The following is a 26,382-nucleotide window of genomic DNA, read 5'->3' on the forward strand; positions in this document are numbered from 1 at the left end:
CTCTGCAATCAAAAAACACTGTTGTGGTGGAAGTCAATGGGGCAAAAGTGGCCACGGGCAATAAATGAGGGAGAAAAGGTTAAAATCTGATGCTGCACAGGGGCTGGATGTGCATCGGGGCCAATGTTTTTTCTGGTCTTTGGCATGCCCAAGACAGTGGAAGGGGTGGAGGGTATCCAGTCCACAATCACTTTATATATTGAGAATCGTCATTTTGTGTATTTCTTTCGCCCAAATTTCTGACATCACTTGTGAGCTTGCCAATTGGAGAGTTGAAATCATGGAGATTTTGGAAACATTTGGTGGTTTTGATCAGTACTGAGGGTGATTAACAGATTTATGAAAAAAATGAATTGATACATTTTCACAGCCGTTTAATTTGGTGGCTTTTTTGTACACGATCAACTCGAAAGGGTACATTTGCCCAAGGTAAATTGTTGAGTTTTTGTCAAATTTCAAAGCATTTTCTGAAAATATGTGTCGAAATAAAATTTGTCACCAAAAATCATTCCATTTGCTGAAACGCAGAGAAAGTGGTGGCCAAATTAAGACAAAAAAATTGGCCAAAAATGGCCTCAACAACCCCATAAGGGTTAAATAAAAATATGAAATGATAATGTAGTTTATTAACAAAAGTAATCGCACACCCTTTTTCTCTATTGTATGCGCGCGCACATTATATACAAAATATTGTAACATTGCGCTGATTGATTTCAGGCACAAGAAAAAAAATTTAAAGCAAAAAAAAAACTTATATGCAACTTAAAATAATTTTTATTTTACTGTTCTCAATATAAACAAAACTTTAGTAAGGGTATTCAAATGAGAATAATATATATAAACAGCAAAATGCTACACATGTATTTTTATATAATGTTTATAGAAAATGTAATGTTTTTATTGTAATGAGAGGCCTGGTCTGGATAAAGGGAAGTTACTAAACAACAGTTTTATTACAAGTAGGAATGAGTCAGTTTCTGGTTTCAAGGTATACAGAGGTTTTAATGAGTCTAGTTTTCAAAACCACTAAAATGTTCAATTAAATTTGAGCAAACTCTTGAGTATGTTAACCCTGAAATGAGGGAAACTTTGGGTTAAAGTACATTCATTCATTGCGCACATATTTACTTTATTATGTCACTGTAAAATATTTTTTGTCTTTAAGTTATAATCAAATTGCCAATTCATGTCATTGTAACTTATTATTTTATATATTACACTAAAAATATGACTAAAAATTTTAAACAGTGAATTGGAAATTACTTGTAAAGCCAACTTGATTTACTTATTATGTACCATACAGAGACCTTCTAAGTCAGGGGTGTCAAACATGCGGCCCACGGGCCAGATACGGCCCGCAAAGGTGTCCAATCCGGCCCGCATGATGATTTATACAGTTTTATTAAATATTAAATACATATTTAAAAAAACGTTTCAGGCGGGTGTCTAGTTCGTTTTTAATATGAGAGACTTGCGGAAAGCAGCAAAACGCGGAACATAGACTAAACACGGTGCCCAAAAATCTTGCCGTTTTATTGTTACCGCTCCGCTAAAGATTCACTGATTCCGGCGATCCACTTTGTGTTTTCCCGACCGCTCCGCAGCATCCTTGTGACGGTGTTCACTCTCTGCCTGGAGAGCGAAGACGACAGTTTCCGAAGTTCGTTGCATTAACAGGTAGATTCATTACATTATATCAGTTGTTAAACCGCAGAATTAGTAATTTGTAAGTTTGTTTATGTATTTCTTCCGGTAATGATTTGCTGTCGGTGTTCTAAAAGTGCTAACAACTTAGCAAGCAAACAACAACAAAATATCCACATTCTTAGTATTAACGTTACAATGCTTGTCTAATCGATTTAATGTTCCCGATCAGATCTAAGTTAATATAAACACTAAATTTGCTGTTGTTGGCACACTTTGTAGAAAAAAAATACAAAAAACACCAATGCCTTCACAAAATAACGACAGAGAACGGAAAGAGAGGCTGCTTAAGGCAGTTCAACATTGCAAACATGGATTCAAAGCTCCATCAAGCCAGCAGGTAAATCATATTGAATGTTTAGCAGACTTTAATTCTTGTTATTATATTTCCCATTATAATCACTTGTAATCACTTGTCTAAGTTGATGCTAGTAATATAACACATCATATTTATAATACTTTATTAAAACCATAATAATAGTACCACCCCCCATAGTGCCCTTTTTGCTTTTGGGCCACTGCCACATCTAGCATTTTCATTTTCTAAATGACTGTTCTTATTACAAAGAAAAGTGAATGGTTTATAAATAATTTTGCCATTAAGGCAAAAGAAGTTAAATTAAAGCTTTAGGCCAGTGGGTTTTGTACAGATGTAAATTTGTGTGTATAATATGTACAAAATGAGTGTGACTTATGAAATGTGGTTTGTTTAGTTAATTTTAAGACAATTATCAGCACACTAAGGTTTAAAAAAATTATCCGGCCCTCACTTTGTGGCGTTATTTACCATCCGGCCCTCAGCCTAAAATGAGTTTGACACCCCTGTTCTAAGTGATTAAAATGTCTCCTTTTATAGAGAATCCTGTAGTGTAGATGATGTTGCATTCATTTTAGGGCGTTACATGTGTATTGCGAGAAGATTATGAGACCCAGAATGAATTTTGTCATATCCACGTGCATTGTTTTGGCAACTTAAAAAAAAAACGCTGGCAGGGAAAGAGTTAAAGTTATCATACCACCAAAATCTCATACTGGCCCATGTCTACTTACAAGGAACTGATAAGATATGGCTTGTTGGTTTATCTGAATGTGAAATATGTAAGCACTGCTTTGTTGAAGGAAAAAAAGATTGTTGACTTCCTCATTTTTCAAAATGAGCATTTTGCTTAGAAAGTTTCTTAACACCATTCCAGCAATAAACCCACACTGACACAGGGAGAACATACAAACTCCACACAGAGGGACCTCCTGACCCAGCCGAGGCTCGAACCGTGGACCTTCTTGCTGTGAGGCAACAGTGCTACCCACGGCTGCATAGTATCATGAGTCCTACTCAATATATACATTACATAACCAAAAATGTGTCAATAAAAATGCTTTCGTACTTGTGTAAACACATCTTGAGGTCACAAAAATAACAGGCCCCATAAAGTGGACAAGTAAGACCCCTATATATACTGTATGTTATAAAATTATGGAGAGGACTGTCTCTCTGTGCATTCATTTTTGCTCTTGAGGTCTGGTCTCACATCTTAGAGTTTAAATACTCTTCTTGAGTCTAATTTTAGATCTCCAAGTCTTAAATTCAGACCTGGCAGAAGAATCTACTTTGATTTCCCACACTGAAACGCCGTCGAATCCAAGTTCCAAAAGTTAATGTTCATCGTGGTCTCGATCTCGAGCCCTTTTAAGATCTGTGGGAGAGACATTCAAATGTAAGGTATATAGGTATAAGACTTTTTTAAGATGTAAAATTAATCTTTGGTGTCCCCAGAGTGCGTATGTGAAGCTCAAAATACCATATAGATAATTTTTTATAACATGATTAATTTGCCACTTTGTAGGTGTGAGCAAAAATATGCTGTTTTGGGTGTGTCCCTTTAAATGCAAATGAGGTATTATCCCCTTCTGACATCACAAGTGGAGCCAAATTTCAATGACCTATTTTTTCACTTTGTTACTGGGTTGATCTTAATCACATTTTCTTGGTATATAGAAGCACTGGGGACCCAATTATAGCACTTAAACATGGAAAAAGTCAGATTTTCATGATATGTCCCCTTTAATATACCCCAATAAATAAGCTCATGATTCATGAAAAGAATAAAAGCAAACCTGCATGAAATGTTCAAATGTGACTCCCTCATAAAACTCATCTGGACCCTAACAGCAACAACAGATATCAAGTACAAAATCACATTACATTGCACATTTAGTTTCAAACACATAAATCATAGATCATGGGAAACAATACCGTACCATTCGACCCACTGTTACGCTGGCAACCTCCAGCATGGCAGCATCTGCAATCGCTTTTGCCGTTTCTATCTCTATGGTTTCATTACTAGACAGCAGCTTTTCAACCACCTTCAATCAGAAAAACACACAGGTCATGTGACTAGTTGTGAATAGTACAAATATAAAGTGAGAAGTTATAAATCTTACGTGTCTATATTCGTCTAAAGTGATGAAGCCATCATTGTCAGTGTCATGCATGTTAAACAGAACTGTAGGAGAAAATGAACCATTAGTGTAATTAGCATTTTCCCCTTTATAAAACTAAAAACACAGTCTACTTTTACTTAATGGCATACTAGGCTTTATGACCAGCTGGACCACTTCCCGAACTTCAGCCACCTCCCCGCTTCCCGTCCGCCACCATTGGACAAACTGATTAATCCAGGTGTGCCTGACCTCAGTAGTCACAACAACAATAATCAGACACACCTGGATTAATCAGTTTGTCCAAAAATGGAAGACAGAAACAAGGAGCTGGCTGAAGTTCAGAAAGTAGTGCAGCTGGGCATAAAGCCAATTAAGTTAAATAAATTATTTTTCTTTGGAAAACATACATTCCGAAGCATATTTTCATAATTTTTATTTTATTACATTTCATAAACACACGTGTTTGTTTTACATTTAATATTTAAGTACATTAACATACTTTTACTCAAGTAAAAGTACACAATTTTAATGTAATTAGGTATTAAATCAATTTTAATATGCAATATTAAAGAATACACAGTATGATTATATGCTTTAGAATGTAGTAAAGTAATTTTTTTCCTAATACAAACATCCTAATAAAGCACAGCTGCTGTAAAAATGTAGAGTATTGTCCACCTCTGCTATCAAAAGTCCAACTAAATTTAACTTAAGCTGATAATAGTCAGTTTTACTGTCATTTTCACAGCAGCCCCTATGAAAACCAGCCATTTTGTTGCACGTTTTGCCACTCAACGGGGCGAGCTCTCGCGTGGTCACGTGGAAAAGTGACGTCAATGCATACCCTCTATTCATCTCGGAATCACGTGAGACTCACTTCACGCTTCACAAAAATTCCCCGCCTGAACTTGTTCAGTCGGTGAAAAGAAACAAACAAAGCTGAGAAACGTGTTTGCTGGCGTTTGTGATTTAGGCGTTACATGTCATTTGCCATTGTTACATATATCAAATTTAATAATTAAAGCAATACGCCCTTAGCATATGTGTATGCCCCACGTCATGATGTTTAACGCCCCATAGCTGTTTAAAACTACTAACTGTACACCACGTTCACTAGCATTATTATTTTAATAAAATTACTATTTGATCTGGCAAGGTTTCATAAAATAAACAGTCAACACCAAAAACATATGAAAAATATTCTTCCGCCAGTCAATGTAGTGCCTCAGAAACAAACAAAGTGCAGCGCACAGAAGCAGTGGCGTAGTATGATGTGTGCGTGATTGATACGTTTCTAGATCAGTGGATCTCAACCTTTTTGCTTTAACGACTACTATTACTACAAAGATGTATGTTTGTTATAAAAATAATATTAATAGTAGATCATATACTTCATTTAACATACTACAATTCACGAGTTTACACGTAGGCTTGCTACATGATATCAAATAAAAGTCATTCGTATATTAGTAATTTATGTATATTTAGCGTGCTGTCAGAGAACCCTAAAGACCAGCATATTAGATGGTAATCTCCCAGCTTTTGGTTTTAGCTGGTTTTACAAGCTGGTTTTTGGTCACTTATTAAGCTGGTCTAGCTGGATTTAGCTGGTCAGACTGGAAGACCAGCTGACCCACTAGCTTGACCAGCTTTGCCAGACTGGGAGGACCATCTTAAACCAGCTAAAACCAGCTACCAGCTTATGCTAGTCTCAGGGGTGCTGTAAAGGGGGGGGTAAACAATGATGATTCTCGGGGCCAACGAGTAATAGAGGGGGCCCAGAGATGCCCCCAAAATTGTGGTGCTAAAAATTTTTAATAGTAAAAATTATTAACTTTAAATTATTCTATTTGCTGTTTCCTGGTATCAAAAAATGTATTTGTTTAGGAAACACAAACGTCTGTGGGCCCCTTTCCCCCCTCTCAATTGTCATAAAATGGTTCAGTCTGCCCAAATTGTATAATCCAGGCAACACAGCTTGACTTCACTTATAGTGCCGGCAGAATATCAACTTGACTCACAAGGAAGTGAAAATGCCTCAAAAATCTGGAAGTCAAAAATGGAAAAAGAAAAAAATTAGAAGTGAAAGAGGCAAAGGGTCGACATTATGTTACCCAATTTTTCACAAGAAAAGGTGGGCTTGTAAGTAGGCCTAAATTGTTAGTGGACCGCCCGTCCGTGACAATGATCTAGAGCTTAGATCGGGCCCAACAAATCAAGCCCGACCCTACCCGAGCCCGTGCACATTGTGTCCGAGCCCAGCCCGGCCCGACACGTTCACTGTAATTATAAAGCCCGAGCCCGATTTAAACCCGACCATTTTTAAAATGTCGTTATAACCAGGGCCGGCGCCAGATTTTTTAACGCAGGAGCTGCTGATTATTTAGGCTACAGGGGAGCACCTGCTGCACAGTTTTATATATATATATATATATATATATATATATATATATATATATATAATATAATATAATATAATATAATATAATATAATATAATATAATATAATATAATATACATAAATACTATTAATAAGTGAGCAAAAACTGGTCACTCAATATTAAATATTAAATAATTTTAATTATCATAATTAAAGTTTTAATTGTATTACATTTAACAAGCACAACATTCAGCATTCAATCAAATATTCTTAAAGATTAATTATTATTAATAATGTTATTTCAACATAATATGTGTGTGGGCAACAAGCAAGATGTGCATTTGTAAATTCGGTGACAGCGTGTGTTGCGAGTTTCAAATAGTGTAATAACGCAGCGCGCCGGCGCTCATGTCATTATTATATTGTCTGCTATATTGCTTTTTATGTATTAAATCCAGGCAATTGGTTGATAAAAAATGTATTAAAATTAAGATACAATTAATACTAAACGAAATTTACTTTAAAGAAAAACTTTCTTCAAAACTTAAAACTAAATGTGCTTATTTAATGGCTTAAACACGTAGGCTATACTACAAGCTCTCTTTTTGTACAAATTGCAGAACATTAATTTAATTCTGAATTTTGCAAATGTTGAAATACATTTTTCTGTGCATAGTAAAACATATCTATAACATTTATCAAGTTTATAATTGTGCGTGCATTTATTATTATCTTGATGAATAATACGACAAGAAAGAAGCATGTAAACTGCGTTGTTTGTTTATTAAGAAACAACTGAATGGATCCTAAATGGATTGAAATTTCGAATAAAGAAACATAAAAAAATAAAATAAACCGTGAACAATGATGAACACAGAAAATAATGGCCTAAGATTATATGCCTACTACTTTAATAAATTTAAACAATGTTTTAGAACATATAATATTTTATAATATAATTTTAAACATTATAAATATTTTTAAAGCCTATTAGAAAACGTAGGCATATAGTGCAAAAACGCTGCTCCATTCTGGTAGCCTCCTGCCTGTGTATGAGCCTGTAGATTAAGAGAAATTGATTAGGCCAAGTAAGGCTGCCTGCATTTATGTAATAATTATATAATGTCATATTCATCACAAAGCTATAGCTACTTACATGGTTCTACATGTTGTCATGCAAGAACAAGATTGCGTCGACAGTTTCTGGTTTCAGAGCGGTCCTCTGCTCTATCGTTCGGCCAGCTGTGCTGAACACCCGTTCGCTGCTGCTGCTGCTTGCTGGAATGCAGAGGACGGATAGTTTTGGGTACACCAATCCGTTCACTTTCCACCATTTCAGTAGATCCCGGTCGTCATCCATGGCATGCTTTTGTGAATTGAAGCGTGAAGCCAGTACTGCTCGTTGCACCGTGAGCCACCGCAGCATCTTCCGCGCAGTTACACTGTGCAGCACGCACAGCAGGTGTGATGCGTTACGTGTTCGAGACTCCGAGTGAACGAGATGCTGCGCATGACATGTGCCCGACCCGACCCGAGGATGTGGCTGGAAATTTCGGCCCGACCCGGCCCGCGGGTCGGGTCGGGTCGAGTCCGGGTTCGGGCTCGGGCAGAGAATCTAAGCTCTGATCGTAGCTTGCGGCACTTTTCTGTGCTAACGCGCACGCTTTGTAAACGAGGCCCCAGGTCTCTACGGTAGCATTTTTCGACAAGTAAGCACGTTTATTTATGCACGTGATTTATTTAGACAAAGTTATTGACTATGCACATTTCAAACGGTCAAAATGACGCCTTGTTTGTTCTAGTGTTAAAGATAATTACCACACTGCAAAAAAATGATTTTCAAAAAAAAATTCTTAGTATTTTTGTCTTGTTTTCAGTAAAAATATCTAAAATTTCTTAAATAAAGATGCTTTTTAATGATGAGCAAAACGACCCAAGAAAATAAGTCTAGTTTTAGACCAAAAATATTACATTTAAGGGATTTCGTGCATAAAACAAGCAAAAAAAATCTGCCAATGGAATAAGCAAAAAAATCTTGAACATTTTTCTTAAACACTAAATTCAAGAAAAATTTGCTTACCCCATTGGCAGACTTTTTTGCTTGTTTTATGCACAAAATCCCTTAAATGTAATATTTTTGGTCTAAAAACTAGACTTATTTTCTTGGGTCGTTTTGCTCATCAAGAAAAAGCATCTTAATTTTTCTTACGATTTTTGTCTTGTTTTCAGTAGAAATATCTAAAAATTCTTAAATTAAGATGCTTTTTCTTGATGAGCAAAATGACCTAAGTAAATGAGTCTAGTTTTAAGACAAATTAATATACAATTTAAGTGAAATTGTCCTTAAAACGAGCAAAATGATCTGCCAATGGGGTGAGAAAAAAATTGTAAAATAAGATTTCTTTTTTCTTAAACACTTAATTCAAGTAAAATTTTCTTACCCCATTGGTAGTCAAAATACCATAAAAGCGCATGATTTTATGTACATTAATATGAAAAAAGTCTCAGCTGTGTTGGGGGCCCTGTCAAGATTCTTTTCATGGGGCCCAAAATCCTTAGCAGCGCCCCTGGCTAGTCTTAGCTGGATTTTGTAGTAGGGCTCTGAGCTTGGAATTTGGCCCGAACCCAGAGTACTACACCTCCTTAACTGTGAAAAGAAACCAGCCAAGAGTGAGGTGATGGGATGTGGATTGGATGCTGTGAAACTTGTAGCGGGATGAAGGTGAGAGATGGATTTATATACCGGCTTCCTCTTGCACTGATTGGTTGATTACATAAACGTGCACCTCCTGAATTTTGTTAAATAAAACTTAATTTTTTTGAGACGTATATGGGCATAAGGCATAGTAGATGAATTGGGATTTAAGCTTATCCTTACAACGTAATTTCTCCTTCCGTGTTTTTTGCTTGTCATCTTCACCGGTGCGCTGTTTGGATGGTGTGAAGAATGCCAGAATGGTCAGGAATTCCTCAAATCCGATCTCGTCCAGATAGCCTTCCCCCTCCTGACCCAAGTTCCTGAAGAAAAAAATCCATTACCGCATGTAGCGTCCCACCTTTTATCAAAGAAGGCCTCGATGATCTTTTTCCGGATTGGGTTCAGAGCCAAATTCTCAATATTCTCAAGATGTTCTCGTCTAAAAAGGGAAAACCGATCACTTTATTTTTAGATGAAGTATCCCTACTAATAAATTACATTAATCAATTAAGACAGTACCTTAAAGTTCCTTCATCTTGTGTCAGGTACTCAAATCTGTTGTGGAGGTTTTTAATCTGCTCTATGGAAACTAAAGTGGGGAAAAGTAAATAAGAATAGTTTAAAAACAGATTATTAGGATGATGGTTAACAGCTGAAAGAGGTCAGCAGGATTTATATTCTAGTTATGTGTGGGTTGGGTGCTAGACAAATCAATGATAATGAATTAAACTGTAAAACTGAAACTATAAGGGAAAGAGAGCAACAATAAATTCTGCAAAACATTGTTAGAGGAATGAGTACGGTAGTAGTGCTTGTAGATAAACACCAGAGATGAAAGTCTTCAAACAATTGGTCAGTCACAATATTGTGTAGGTAAACTTTGTTCCTATATAATTCATAGTTTCATAGTCATGTGACAAGCTCATTATGTAGTGTATATAAAGTATAAAGTAATATTTACAAGAATTAATACAATAAAGTAAATTTAACATGATAAATGCATTTGAGATAGATTTGTTTGTGTTATGGTCCTATACGTTTTTTGTGTATTAGGCTACTGTAAATGTGTACATTTAATGTAATGTTAATGATATAGTATTGGTAAATATTGTAACCATCAGTACGCAGTCTACTGCAAGGTTGATTTCTGTAAAAAGTATAAAGGTTACAAATATGGACATCTAAACTACCCTACGGCTATTGTGTGACCCCAAAAAAGTTAACAGCCCTGTTAAAACTGTTATAGTTTGTTGAGCAGCTAGTTTTGGGGAAAAAACTTTTGTAATGTCTATTAATAAAAATAACACATTGATTGCAAAAACTATTGCAAAAACACTTCTTGTACACAATTCGTCCGAACCCCCATGTAACGTGGGCGGCTTGTCACAACATGTATTTAGCCCGTCATGTGTGCGTGTCTCATCATGTGAAAATATGTGTACATCGCGTCTTGTAAACTTATATGCATCACGCTATATGTCAAAAGACACTTCAGAGGGGTTTATAATAAAAGAGACGCTTACGCTTGCCAGATACTCGCTTAATCTCAGAGTTTAATGTTGAGTTAGTGTCTTGCGAGTATTTTGTAAATGTGAGCGTCTCTTTTGTCAATAACCCTTTCGAAGCATGTGCAGCAGGCACGTATTTTGACAACACGCACGATGCACACGGTTCACATGATGCAACAAACACACGACGAGCAACACGCGTAACACTACAAACACATATTTTGAATTCGCGCTTCTCGGAAGAGAAGTCACTGGCCACCACTGACAGTTACGTCAAATAAAAAACGTTATATAAAAAGCAGTGATTATTAAATATTAAATAGTAACCGAATAAATACAAGGCATAAAAACTGACTAAATGTACACTGTAAAAAATACTTTGCTGCCTTACATTTTTTTTTTGAATCAACTCGATTTTTACAAGTAATTTCAACTTACTTTTATTTATCTTTACTAGAGATGAGTTGTTATAACTACAGGTGAGTTGTTATAACTTATAAAATCAAGTTGACTTTTCTCAACTATATTTTATAAGTTGTGACAACTCATCTCTGTTGACATGACTTGTAAATCTGAGTCAATTTAACAAACAATGTTAAGGCAGCAAAGTATTTTTTACAGTGTAGAGTTAAAAATAAATAGCCTTTTATTCAATTCTGTCATAATGTTTTGATAATATATGATGTTTTTTAATGTCATCAGTCAACATTAATTTAAAGATCATGCGGATGATTTAGTGTTCATGTGTAGAGCAATTGAAAACACCATCATTTTAAGCAAGGCAACTTAAAAAAAGCAGTTAGGCAATGCCAGTCTTTCCAGTGTTCTCTGGGTCAAATTTTGCATCTAAAGTGAAGTTAAAAATCAAGAAATTTGGGTAAATTGAGAACCGTATGACAGATGCAGAGTTAAACCTCTTAACTTTCATTAATGTCATTATCACCAAACATTACAGATAGAGCCAATTTAAACAAGTATGTACTATATTAAAGTACTGTATGCATGCTTACAAATCTCTTTGCATTGTTATTTAAGTATTAGCTAGCGATAACCTTAGTTAAAATCATTTATGAAAGTTTTTAAATCATTCTTCTGTAAATAAAATGCGTATAACACTTACAGCCGGTTTTGTCAGACAGATGTTGAAACTCATGAGGTTGTCCAGACTGGGAAGCCCCCATGATGAAGTCCTTCAGTGAAGAGCAGATAAGACAAACTGAGAATAAGCCAAACCTGTTCCCAACTTTCCAAAAAAGATCCTCCCCTATTGCGAAATATGTAAATTTGGTCTATCTCTGTCTCTCAGCAGCTTGTTTGAATTTTACCTCAGGGATTAAAAAATAGCTATTCATTTATTATATGTATTATATTTCATGCCAACTGTAGTGTAGAAATGTTTTGTGCAAATTTTTATCATTGGCTTTCTGACAAATTAAATATTTGGGGTATGTATATGAAATATTTATAACATGACATGATTATTTCATTTTAAATAGTATTATAGTTAAAGTTAAAATTGCATACAAATATAACACACACAAAATGCTATGACCTAAAAATAGTTTGTTTCCTGGAAAATCAAACGGTGTATATTGTAAAACACTGGTGCATGCATAACTCGTATCCCAGCATTTCTATAAGCTAATGGATTTGTTTAAAATGCCAGATGTGGGTCCACGTATTTGCATAGTAAATATTTGAGGTAGTGTATTAAAAATGTCAAACACACGTAGCCTTGTTTACAGAAGAAACTCTGCCCAGACTTCTGGTTTAACTTGGTGTATAGCAGTGTTTCTCAAACTTTTTCTGCCAGTCCCCATTTTGGAGGTGGGGAAGGGTTTCAAGCCCCACCTGTTCCAATCGCCCCAACAAAATCGTAATCAGCTAGGCTTTAAGTTACCGCGTGACATTTTCTACAGTCTGATTTATTTAAGTTTTAAGCTAGGTTTATGTTTAAATGTGCCGTTTTGAGTGTATGGTCAATAAATAATTGAATTAATAGATTTTCTCCCATTTGTCACGCCCCACTTGTAATGTTCCTATTCCCCACCAGTGGGGCCCGCCCCACACTTTGAGAAACACTGGTGTATAGCCATACATACATGCACATATAAATGATAATTTTTTCTTCATGAAGGGCTGAGAAGTTGGTTTGCACTCCCAGAAAGCAATATTCATTTCACATTGGGTCTCCAACGTTGTTCCTGGAGGGCACCTTGTCCTGCATATTTTAGTTCCAACCCTAACGTTACTCCAACGCCTGCCTCTTATTTTTAGGTAGCCCTGAACAACTTGATTAGCAGGTTCAGGTGTGTTTGACTGGGGTTGGAACTGAAATTTGTAGGACAAGTGCCCAGTTCCAGGAAAAGGGAGACCAATCCAATGGGTCTAGGTCAGGGGTAGAAAAGATCGGTCCTGCAGAGTTTAGCTCCAACCGTAATTAAACAGGATTGCGGCTCTAAAGGACCGAATTTGAAGTCCGTGTAAAGTCCGATATTAAATGTGTTCTCCGTTTGTCACACCACAGAAAATGTGTTATTAACCACCTAGCCAAATTTTAATGATTAATAAAACGCCAAATAAAAAATAAGTTATCAAAATCTTAAAAAACAGACAGGTTTGTCTGCTTTTAAAGGCTGGGGGCGTGTCCGTTGTCGGCGCGGAAGCCACGCCCACTCATAGGAAGCTTCCGTCTCTCTCAACTTTTAACCTGAATGGATGCTCGCGTTCCAAACTTGAATTTGGTTACATGTCGTTTTTGACTAAATAACTTGTGAGATGTATGATATTACATCATGTAAACAAAGTCAACAGTAATTACAAAGTGTTTTGTTTAACTTATTTATTGCATTTATTTTTTGGCCGTAGTCTAAACGAACGTCTGGGACCTTTCAACAGCTATTATACGTCTTTTAAAGGCAAAATTGCTAGCTGGGCTATGTGTTAAACATGCCTCAGAAAAATACACTCTGGTTTTTTTTAAACACAAAACACTTATAATAGTAATAAATAAACTACAATAAATAACTAGACCACCGAATTTTCAAGCAACTTCTTTTATTGTGATTCATTTTTATTCTCAATATTCTCATATTTACAACCACTATGAGCCAAGACTTTCTTGAGCCACCCATTTTTTTTTGTGGAAATAAACAATACAAAATATTTTAGACATTTTTTAATGTCATGTGAAGTGCATGTTTGTTAAAGGGGTAGTTCACCCAAAAAAATTTAAATTCTGTCATTTACTGACCCTCATGTTGTTCTAAACCTGTTTTTTTTTTTTCGATGAACACAAAAGAAGATATTTTGATAAAAATTATATAAGCACACAGTTGATGGTACCCATTGACTTCCATAGTAGGGAAACAAATATTATGGAAGTATTGTGATACTTTGATAAATGATTGTAAGCACACAGTTGACAGTACCCATTGACTTCCATAGTAGGAAAACAAATATTATGCAAATATATTGTGATAAATAATGAAGAAGATATATTGATAAATGATGGTAAGCACACAGTTGATGGTACCAATTGAATTCCATCATATTTGTTTTTTCTACTATGAAAGTAAATGGTTATCATAAGCTGTGTGCTTATTATCATTTATCAAAATATCTTCTTTTTGTGTTCATGACAAAAAAGTAATTCATACAGGTTCAGGATGAGAAAATAATAACAGAATTTTAATTTTTGGGTGAACGATCACTTAAGGAGATGTAACATTAGTAGTGCATTAATTCAGTCAGGGCATATGCAGGGCAACAGGGATGAAATGTAGTAAAGTGGACCTGAAGCACATCACACATACACATATACAGATCCTTTATCATCTATTATTTTACATAGTTTACACATTACTGAAATACATTTTTAAGCATTCACACACATACTGTTACCTTACAACATTTTTCGTGTTTGTGGTTTGAGCACCGTCTACATGTGCAGCTGTGAGTGACAGCTGCAATTATAACTGGATGTTGTACAAAGGAAATGACTACAGCTTTTGGCTTTATTAATACCAGTAAACTAGCGATTAGTCCCACGTCAGTGCTATTTAGTTAGTTCTTGTGGTGAGACTGTGTAAAAGTGGGTGAGCATTAACAGATGGGTGTTGACATTTCGTTTCTACGGATCTAATAAATCGTGTTCTTGGAAATTGGCGATGGGTTCCGGCGGCTGCCCTGAGTTCGGCGTGTGACCGTGGTAAAGCTCCTCTACAGTCCTGTGGGTCTTGCACATGTCCTCCGGGTAACGTGCATGAAGCTCCTCATTGGCGATGTAATGGGTGTCGGAGAACTCGGTGAAGTAGCGTCCGACCTCGGGGTGGGCGATCTCCAGCGGGGAGCCGTGAGGTTCGAGATTCTCTGCAGACAAAGTAATTTGCGACCATTATGATGTTGAAACAAAAGAGGTCTTCAATTAACAGCCATTTCCCCTGAAGAAACGATTCAGTGATGCTGATGAAATTCAGAGCAATCACGACAAAGTCCCAGTTTTCAGAGACGATAAATGAATCATTTAAAGAGACACTCCACTTTCCAGCTCCCCAAGAGTTAAACATTTGATTTTTACCATTTTGGAATCCATTCAGCCGATCTACGGGTCTGGCGCTAGCACTTTTAGCATAGCTTAGCATAATCCATTGAATCTGATTAGACCATTAGCATTGTGCTCAAAATTTTTTTTTCCTATTTAAAACTTGACTCTTCTGTAGTTACCCTGTGCACCAAGAGCGACCGAAAACTCAAAGTTGCGAGTTTCTAGGCAGACATGTTGCGTAAAAATCAAGGACTTTGCTGCTGCAACATGACTGCAGCAGGCGTAGTGATATTACGCAGTGCTCAAAAATAGTCCCCTGCTGTTGAAAGCTTGAAAGTTACTAATTTTCATGTATATAATTTTGTGTTACAGCAGCAAAGTCCTTGATTATTACGCCAAAATAAGAGTATAGTTCCTAGCCATATCTGCCTAGAAAATCGCAACTTTTAATTTTCTGTCAGTCTTAGTACATGATGTAACTACAGAAGAGTCAAGTTTTAAATAGGAAGAATATCGAAACTATTTGGTTATTTTTTAGCGTGATGCCAATGGTCTAATCAGATTCAATGGACCGTGCTAAGCCACGCCAAAAGTGGTAGCGCCAGACCCCTAGATCGGCTGAATGGATTCCAAAGCCGCAAAAATCAAATGTTCAACTCTAGGGGAGCTGGAAAATTAGCATATTTTTTTAAAAAAAGGGGAGTGTCCCTTTAAGATGTATTGTTTTACTTCCCTAATTTAACCACCCATAAATCAACATTTACAAGGAACATAAATAAAGGGCCGACCCACCCTGTGCAGCATATCTACAGGTCCCGTCCTGTACTAAGACATTGTAGAAGGGCTGATCAGAACCCTTAGACAGCTGATGGACCCTCATAGTGTTAATCCACTCCTGACTCATCGTGCATGTAGGATCCCATCCATATATTACACAGTTATAGCCTGACCTACGAAGGCAATCGTACAGCTTAAAAACATTCATAAACGTAATAATCATTTTTAAAACAGCAAAAGCACAATTCATTTTGCAGAAAATCATATTAAAGGCACAATATGCAATTTTCACCACTAGAGGTCGCCAAACAAAAACAACGACTAAAATAGGAGTTTTAAATGTTCTTACCTCAACTTAGACTAATTAATACATACCTATCTTTTTTCAATGCGTGCACTACATTATTGTACAGCGCGTCGTGAATGTGTTTGCATTTAGCCTAGCCCCATTCATTCCTTAGGATCCAAACAGGGATGAATTTAGAAGAACTATATTGTATGGCATAAGAGCACTTAGTTTGCAGCACTTTAACCTCGACTACCCCCCCTCGCTCAAACTTCCATCAATATTACTGCGCCCGAGGTCGAAGTGTTGCAAACTACCGTAAGTGCTCTTCCGCCATAAGATAAAGTTCTCATTTTTTATTCGCTTAAAAATCACCATGTTTTATTTTATGCCACCATACTCACTCGTGTTACTACTCATGTAACAGTCTTTAAATAGAGAAAACATGGAAGTGTTTGGTGGCTTCTAAATTCATCCCTGCTTGGATCCTAAGGAATGAATGGGGCTAGGCTAAATGCTAACACATTCACGACACGCTGTACAAAGATTAAGTGCACGCATTGAATAAAGATAGGGATATTAATTAAGTTGAGGTAAGAACGTAGTAAAATATGGTGTTTTCCTTTAATGCAAAATCTTACAAATTGTGCCTTTAACCTATAAAAACTGTGTAGTTTTCAAACAGGAAGTTCATTTGTTCCCCGCTTTTCTGAATAAATGGACGACTCTTAATGTGACTACTATTTAGGATAAAGAGAAAAATGCTTTTTTTTTGGTTCGCTTCGCTTGTACCTTTTATGCTTCATGACGAGACCTACGGAGTACTGCACGTCCTTGTTCTCCAACGCGCTATGTCTCTTAACCTCCGGTTCTGCCGGATGTCTTTTGTGCTGGATGTGCTCAAGGGTGTGTTGAACCAAATAACCCACAGCGCCATGTTGAGATGGATCCAGAGCCTGGATGTGCTGGAGGATATCCAACACCTGAGACGGATAATAAAAAGATAGCATATTAACACTGTACTAAATGTGTTGCCACATGAATTATAGGCCTACAGTGTATTTAAGTACAAAGAAAAATGACTTTGTGGATGGGGTTAATTTGAAGGAATCTTAATTATTAAGTTGGACAACACAAAGGTTGTGGGAAAATATATCAAGTTGAAGTTTTATTTTAAATGTGTTAGATCTGAAAGAGCCAAATTCGGCAAATGCCTTTATCCAAAGTGACTATAAGAGTTCACAGTATACCATCCCCCTGCTGTAACCTGAGCTTAAAATGCATTGCTTAGCAGCACAATGGTGTAATATATTGTTATATTGTCTATCTCTGCTTGCACAGCTTGAACCTGTAATGTTAACTTACCAGGCCAGTTCTTAACTTTACCACAAATAAACTATCGCTGCGTCTGCGTCTGAAACCGCTGTCTTCCAGACTATATAGTAGGCGAGTAGTATGTTCGATACAACTCGCCTCGTAGTATAAGGCAAAAAGTACCCGGATGACCTACTAGATTTACGGCTAGATTTTTATGTGTGCATTCGATGGACACTATTATTCCATAAGGGCCATGCACCACATTTCGAGTATGAATATAATAAAAATCCCAGAAATCTATGAACGGGGCGGGTCTTTAAGTGATTTAGGTACCAAAAATGTATTTCTTATGATTTCATTGTACTTGTTAAACAATGCATACATAAATTATTATTGCAGTTGTTCTGATTACATCATAGGTCAAACGGTATGTCCAAAATGTATTGAAACTGCACCCACACATACTATATAGAACGTACTGTTTTAATAATAAAGCAAATCTGTCAGTGATTTCGGACACAGTGCTTGATTTATTATTAAAGGATTAGTCCATTTTCTTAAAAAAAAAAAAAACAGATAATTTACTCGCCACCGTGTCATCCAAAATGTTGATGTTTTTTTTTGTTCAGCCAAGAAGAAATTATGTTTTTTGAGGAATACATTTTTCTCATTTTAATGGACTTTAAAGCAACACCAAAGAGTTTTTTTACCTTAAAATAACGTTTCCAAAAAAGTTTCAGTGGTTCATCAACTCAAAACGGTGAATGGCACTTTCACATTCGCTTTGCAGCCCTCTATCGACCAAAAAGAAGTTTCCTACCGTCGGGTCGTGGTCCTGTAGGTCGAGTGAAAACTACAAAAACAGCTTTACGGCAGACCTACAATCCAATCAGAGCCAGCTATGCTGCAGTATTTACGACAGAGGTAATGAACAATTATGCTTCTAACCTGTAGGGGGAGCAAAGAGCAATAAGTCTTTAGTGTTGCGTTAATAGACCCCAACACTTAACAGTTTTTAATGCATTTTAAAATTGCAGTTTCAAAGGACTCTAAACGATCCCAAACGAGGCATAAGGGTCTTAACTAGCGAAACAATCATTTTTGGCAAGAAAAATAAAAAATATGCACTTTTAAACCACAACTTTTCGTCTTCCTCCGGTCGTGAGACGTGCCAGCGTGACCTCACTTAATATGTCAAGAGGTCACGGATGACATCTGCGAAACTACGCACCAGTGTTTACATGTGTGGAGAAGGAGGACAGTTCCGACGTTTTTGTATATCGAATGATACTAATTAATGTTTTTGTGTCAGTTTATTGTTTAAAATGGTCTGCAAATGTGCGTTTCATATATGTAACACGTGACCTTTGGATGTCATTACGCAATTACATGAGGTCACGCTGGTGCGTCACAGGACCGGAGGAAGACGAGAAGTTGTGGTTTAAAAGTGCATATTTGTCGACCCTTGTGCCTCGTTTGCGATCGTTTAGAGTAATTTGAAACTGCAATTTATAACTGTTACGTGTTGGGGTCCATTAAAGTCCATTAAAATGAGAAAAATCCTGGAATGTTTTCCTCAAAAAACATAATTTCTTCTCGACTGAACAAAGAAAAACCTTCAACATTTTGGATGACATGGTGGTGAGTAAATTATCTGGATTTTTTTTAAGAAAATTGACTAATCCTTTAAAAGCGGTCAGTGATGCTCAAAGAGGCATGTGAACCTGTGAATAATTAGTGTAATATATCATAGATGCTTGCTTACTTTCTCCGGCCATATGCCCAGGTGGAAATAAAGCCGTGCCTGCAGCAGAAGATACTGAACGTTATCAGGATTAATAGTGAGGTAGAGATCCAGAGAGTCCCGCAGGAGCTGATAGGATTTCTCGTTCCCTTCCCTAGACAGAAAACAAACACAACACTGACTATTTAACTTTTAGGTTGGCTGATGAAAATCCACCAACACATTTCATTTACATAAAACACAGACTATACCTAAACGGTTTCCCGACTGGTTTACTAGTGACAACCTATGCAGCATACAAACTTAGTGTGAAAATCTGCATCGAAGAAATATTTGTTTATAAGCTACAAACGCATGCATGAAAACCCAAAAATATATAAAAGCATTGTTAAACACAAATTAAAGGTGCTGTGAGTGATCCCATCATCCATCTTGTGTCAAGACTTATTTTTTCTGATCCCACCCATTTTTATTTTTGCATTTTATGTCAAGTATAGCTACAATGCTGTCTGTAAAAATTTGTCTCACCCTCTTTTGCCGATATTAAGCAGGTTTCCCACCATCCGCAGGAGTAGTTCCCCAGTGCTTATTGCACCGTAGTAATCTGCTGTCACCTGGTGTCTGATTAGATACTCGCACTCTTTAGCAGCCAGCTGCTTGCCGTTCCCAAATGCATCAATGTAAACATAGTCGTAGATGTCGCCACTCCTGTGAAACAGCATATTAGTCATCTTAAGTCTTTGTTATATTTTAATGCTATTGTAACTTTCAAAGCATAATAAGACAAGTGATATTTTACATATTCAACAAGATAACCACCATGGTATATGAAAAAGTAACAATCGCCCCCGTTTTGGATATTAATCCTCTGTACTGACCACATGCTTTTTTGATAATGTATGAATGAATCCTGGTTCTGTTGTTGATCTGTTGCTGCTGTTTGTATCATTTTAGCCGGGTCACTGACAACCATCAAATTTATTTTTACTCAATTACAATTCAATATTAAAATCAGTAAATGTTTGGTTAACAAGTTGTAGTTGTCGGTCAGGAAAATTTACTGAAATGAACATCCCTAGTGGCAGGTTATAAAACCAGGGTTCCCACACCTTAGTTAACTTCAAATTCAAGGACCTTTCAAGCACTTTCCAGGACCAATACCCTTAAAATTCAAGGACTAAATGTGTTTCCTTTCGAGGGAACTCGTGCTGCGTCACTGAGGTGACACTTTGGGGACGCTTCAAGGGGTAAGTGCGTCTGAGTGTGTATATCAAATTCAACCAATGGTGAGGCTTAACGACAAAGACACGGTGACGCAGGAGCCAGGAAGTATATCGCTATCTAAAATATTGCCAAAGACGGCGTTACAGGGATGCAGGAAGTATGGCAAGGGAGACGCAGTGTCTCGTTCCCTTCTCAGGTTACAACAGTTACATATGTAACCCGAGACGTTTTCATGTGTCAAACACAACTATGCAAAAAAGCATTTTGGTATGAATCAACATTCGCATACAGAAGATATAAGCATTTAAAGCGAACAGTTTAGCACGTGTGCTTAAAAGTCTAAAATTTTGATGATATTATCCTAGACTACACAGGGAATAATACGGATTTTTTTCTAGAAAAAAAGCACTTTTAATGACCTGTACCTATATATGTATATTTTCAAAAACTTCCCTGGCCCTTGGATTTTTTCCGAAAACTTTTAAGGATTTCAAGGACCCGTGGGAACCCTGTGAAATGTAGCCGGAATGCAAAAAGTAAAAACCCACCTGCTTTGATTTTGGCACCAGCGGAGCAGAAAGTGGTTGGGAAAGTTGACAGGCTCGAGCGGGACTCCTAATTTCCTGGCCAGTGTCATGTAGAGCACAGAGAGGCTGATGGGAATGCCTGTCCGACGGACCAGCACCTAAACAGAACGGGATGCAGGAGAGCACACTGTTGACTGTGTAGATTTCCCTGCGGCACTTTATTATACATGAGGTGATGGTGGTCATGTGTACCTGATGTATGTATGAGTTCAGGGGATTGTAATAGTCGCGCTCATTGCCCTTGTACTGCAGCTGCTCATACAGGACGACGTTGAGAGCGCATATGACCTGCCTTTGTAATTCCAGGTCTTCCAGAACAAAGCAGTCACCTAGGAAAACAACAGCGAGGACAGATAGGGGGAGAAGACTTTACAAGGAATAACTTTATAGTTGCCAAATTAATAAAAAAAAACTGAAGTAATCTATGAGACCTTGGAGACATTTCATTTTTTAACATCAAATGTTTATCAGACAACAGAGAATTTTTTCTGTAAGCCTGGCGACACGAGAGCACTAAATGAAATTTTCCACATCTCTCGGCGTGGACCGACCTTGACTGGCTCGCAGAATCGGGTGTGTGGCGTTTTTCTCTCGTAGGTATTTCTTCACCTTGTCTGTGATGTCTTCTATTTGGGCTGATGTACTTTCAAGAGTGACATCAGCAAGGGGGTTACAATACTGATCGACCAAAACGGCCCCTGGAAAGGAGGATAAAACAGAAAGGGATGTGCTTTAACTTTTTTATCTTTTCTATACGTTTAAATACATATGTAAAGATATCAGCCAACACATCTGATTTTACACATATATAAAGTAAGGAATAATTGACGACGGGCCATTGAATTATAAGAAAATAATGCACACCAGGGTGGTGATGCGGCACGACGCAAAGCGGAGTGCCGTTGCACCGCAGGTGTGCATTATTTTCAAATAATTCAAAGGACCGGAGTCAATTATTCCGCTTATACCACGGTTACCACAAACATTGCTCTGGTGCCTATTTTTAAGACATTTGAAAAGTTAGGTGTGCGGTTTACAGAAAAATAATCAACACCTATAGAACATTTCTCAGCCAATCAGAATGCAGCATTCAACAGACCCGTGGTATAATATTTAATAATTAACATATGTTATATACTGAAGTTCTGGTTTAATTTCTGTCTAATATATATATATATATATGTATGAAGAGTTTGGTTCCAAAACGCAATAAATCCATTTTGACAAATTTCGGTAAAAACGTGTTTTCTATACCAAGAAAGTGACAAGATGAAAACCACTATTTTCTGTTACAAACTTTCATATAGCATCTTTAGGTTATAATAACAAAAAAATTCAAATCAATAATTTGACTTTCAAAGATTTATTATAAAAACTGATTATTTTTCCGCAAAATGCAAAAATGTTAAATAAAATGCAATGTTATAAATTGATTAAATCTATATATAAATTTGCATTCATCTTTGCCATGTTATATTCATTTAGTTGACTAGTGGTATACACTGATTCAATCAAAACGCTTACTTTGTCATATTAAGAACACTGTCATTGCTGCTGTTATACTTGGGACATCGTCGCTGAACGTTTTTGACAGCGATCAGCTGTAAAATGTTTTGGTCCTGCTCGATTTTCGTTGATTTAGAGTAAAACAATGGAAAGTTTTTCATAAGATCCTCTGGGGTCAATGTGTTAGCATGACAGAAGCTTGATCCTGCCGGGAGAAAAAGCAACCGGCATTTTTCCGTCTCCCGAGTGCCTCTCGCGTAAATTATTAGATTCTGATGGCTTACGTTTCTTCCCTGCCACAGAAAGCCACCAAAGGTTTATCAATACCATCAAAGTCTTATTTTGTTTTTGTTTGTTTGTTGATCACGAAGTACAAAGCAGATGAGGAAAACTAGGATTCTGTGTGTACTCAATGCACCGCCATCATTGTTTACAATGTGTGAAATGGTGTGCTGTGATTGGTTAAGCGGATTTATTTCATTCTGCAGAGAAGGAGAACCAGTGTTTGTCGCGTTTTGGCAAAAAGAGAGAAAAGATGACAGAATAACACGGCGGATATCAGATTTTGCGTAAAATTAAGAATTTACTTTTTAAAAGTTACCATATACAATACTGATTTTGGTGGTAACTAATAAAAAATGGCGTTTATCGCGTTTCGGAACCAAACTCTTCATATATAGGTTTTCACAGACAGGCTCACAAATATGTTTTGGGATTTATGTAGCCTTAAGTAGCATTATAACATCCAAAAGCAGTGCATTCTGGGAAAACATTTAAATTAATGATCTAGGGTTCAATAACAATGGCACTTTATTATCTCATTGATCCATACAAATTAAGAGAACTTTATAATATTTCCGAGATAATTTGGTCATTTTTCATCAGCAGGAAATAAAAACCTCTCGTGTCAATGTCTTTACCTTCGAGGGCTGACTGCTGTTCTGGAGGACGCTCAAGAAAAGCTTTTAGATTTCTCAAAATATTCTGCTGGCGGAGAAAGTAGAGGATTTTCTTTGCATAGTACTTAAGTGTCAAACTTTTCCTGGGAAAGGAGGGAGAAAGAGACTCATAAATCCTGTTAGATAAGCTGCAGTGAAAAAATGAGATGAAGAGAGACGTAAGCTCATCTCTAACCTTTTGTCAGAATTCAAAATGGTGAGCAGCTCATCTTCACAGAAGTGTTCTGGAGCACCGAGAGACTCTATTTCTGCAAAGCTGTCTCCAAGAACCTGGCCAACGCATGGCTGCATTACAGATCTTTGGGTTAGTTACTAAACAAACTGATTAAATCTAACTAACCTTACAAATTTATGATCATTTGAGAAAAATCTGTTAATATGTTACCAACTACTAATTGTGACCAGGTCACTTTCAAACTTACAACTTCTGTGAAGAACCTCTTGGAAATACATTCTACTGTCCTTCGTATCTGTTGACCAACCACGTGCCGTGTTTTAAATTCTTTCAGCCAATCGTATGACTCGTTCTGTCGATAAAATCTCTGAAGCCTGGGCCACCTAAAATATTAAAGACACAATGATCAATATGATATCTTTAATGTGAACTTAAACATGAGGCCAATGCCTCCAAAAAAGCTTTCAACTACAACTGCAAATGGATAGGATACCGCCGGTACCTTGCAAAAGATTTAAATATTTATTCGTAACCATACCCATATGAAATAAAACACTGTAGTACACTATAGTAAACTGTGGTAAAATATTTTGTACTTACTACAGTTGTGTACTTGCTTAGTATTTACTAAATTGTATTTACTATAACTGAACACTATAAAAAACTACAATACACAATAGTCATTATTATACAATACTATAGTATACAAAAAATTACTAGAATTAACTATAGTAAATACATTAAATATAGTAAATAGTAGATGAGAAATGCAAAAATCTTTAAAAAAATTGTTTTAAAAGCATGCATCAGGTATATTTCAATGCACATTACATTTGCACCATTTTTATGAAAGTTAAAACTGAATGGACCTGAAAATGTCAAATGGTGTAACTGCCAATTGCACCAAAGAATGAGAAATATTAAATATTTTATCCACCTTGATGGCGTGCAAGTGTAATTATAAAAAATCATTTTAAAATATAATTTTATTAGTTATTTCTAAATGTAAATTTTAATGCATTTTAAATGCTGAAAACAGCTCTGTTTGCTAAATAATTTTTGACAAATTATGTAAAAAAATCATATTACACTAGATGATTATATTTTATTCCACATTTTTTTAGGAATATATTAATATTTTTATTTAAAAAACACTAGTTACACCAATTGACACAGACCGGTTACACCACACTGACATTTTTGCAATTATCCCCAAAATATTCTTTCAAAATGAAATAAAACCAGAAATTTTAGACTTGGTTCTTAAAAAAGAGAATGTGTGCAAGTAATCTGCAATTTTAATTTTAACCCGTTTACATTTAATTGAACCATATGGACACAAAATAATTAACGTCACATTATTGACCAAGATACTAAAGTTGAAATAAAATCTTACTACATCTAACCTCCAGATCCCTGCAATTAAATATAAGATCTTAATATAGTTAAACAATACTTATTATGTATGATGATGTACTTAAATGATGATGTATTAATTTCTAATTAATTTTTGTAAGGGGACACAGGACCTCTCCAATTTTTATTGTCAAGGTCACTAAAATTATTATAATAATACGTGCATCTGTTGCTTTTACCTACATGGACTAGTCTGTGAACTAATGTAATGAATAAACATGAAACACATGTACCTTTCTACATATATGACACATGTGACAAGTGGTGCACCATTAAACTGTGCACGCGATCTAACACAGCTCTGGTTTAAGGACACATTTGTACTTTCTAACATGAATGGACCAAATTTAAGCTTATCTCTTCAAAAGCTAGCAGCTGATGGAGATTATAAATTTTGAGAAATGCGTTTAACTAATGCAACCTGAGTTTGTACTGGTGCGCCCAAACCTTCCCCCTGCCGTGGCACACGTCACGCAGTCTCTTGCACGTGCAGGAAACGCTGCAAATGTCGAAATGGTTTAGCACAGGAAAGCACAATATGTGCTCTAACATTTCCGCTGGTAAATCTGTCAGCTGTTTGACGAAACCCTCGGGAATAAGCGCGTTTGTCCCTAAAACCCGATCTCCCGTGTGTGGCGTCGCCATCTTTTCTGTTTACCACGATGACCTCATCGAAGTTCCGCCCAATTCTGTCATGAGGTCACGCCCACTACTGGTGCAGAACTACCTAGTGTGAAATGAGGTAAATTTTATCTTCTCTTTTATCATTTATCTTCTTTTAACTTGTATTTATCTTAAACATTAATATTTACACATTTATTCTGGAAACACATATTCAATGTTTTATAAATGTAATAAATTATTAATAATTTACGTTAATAATAATTAATGCTTATTTTATTTCTTAACCTTGAAGCAAATATTTTTCAGTTTTATGTTATTTCATGTTTTATAAAAGCGTTTTATAAACGTTTTCTCTGAATGTACAAGCATTTTTACAGCATTTACAACATGTTCTGTATTTTTAAATATGGAGATCTCTGTTTCACATAGTGTCTTCAATGGATTTTAAAAGTATGTTACTAAAGCTATAGTTTTACTTTATTACTA

General features: G+C 36.3%; 2 protein-coding genes across 2 annotated transcripts; both read right to left on the reverse strand.

Annotated features, from left to right (window-relative positions):
* Nucleotides 1–2,681: 2,681 nt before the first annotated feature.
* Nucleotides 2,682–11,965, reverse strand: tesca (tescalcin a). The gene is made up of 8 exons (XM_055198424.2): nt 11,856–11,965; nt 9,747–9,816; nt 9,586–9,666; nt 9,408–9,547; nt 4,150–4,211; nt 3,964–4,071; nt 3,820–3,867; nt 2,682–3,398 (listed from the first exon to the last, which is right to left on the reverse strand). The coding sequence occupies exons 1-8, from the start codon at nt 11,914–11,916 to the stop codon at nt 3,309–3,311; spliced, it is 660 nt and encodes a 219-aa protein (XP_055054399.1). The 5' UTR covers nt 11,917–11,965; the 3' UTR covers nt 2,682–3,308.
* A 2,432-nt stretch (nt 11,966–14,397) lies between these two features.
* fbxo21 (F-box protein 21) lies at nt 14,398–25,957 on the reverse strand. The gene is made up of 12 exons (XM_055198423.2): nt 25,694–25,957; nt 24,104–24,239; nt 23,857–23,966; nt 23,643–23,764; nt 21,768–21,914; nt 21,409–21,545; nt 21,178–21,314; nt 19,934–20,113; nt 19,427–19,559; nt 17,137–17,327; nt 16,074–16,231; nt 14,398–15,106 (listed from the first exon to the last, which is right to left on the reverse strand). Exons 1-12 carry the CDS (start codon nt 25,915–25,917, stop codon nt 14,868–14,870), a joined length of 1,914 nt encoding a protein of 637 aa, XP_055054398.2. The 5' UTR covers nt 25,918–25,957; the 3' UTR covers nt 14,398–14,867.
* Between the last annotated feature and the right edge of the window lie 425 nt (nt 25,958–26,382).

This window comes from Misgurnus anguillicaudatus, chromosome 22 (assembly GCF_027580225.2).
Source record: "Misgurnus anguillicaudatus chromosome 22, ASM2758022v2, whole genome shotgun sequence".
NCBI lineage: Eukaryota > Metazoa > Chordata > Actinopteri > Cypriniformes > Cobitidae > Misgurnus > Misgurnus anguillicaudatus.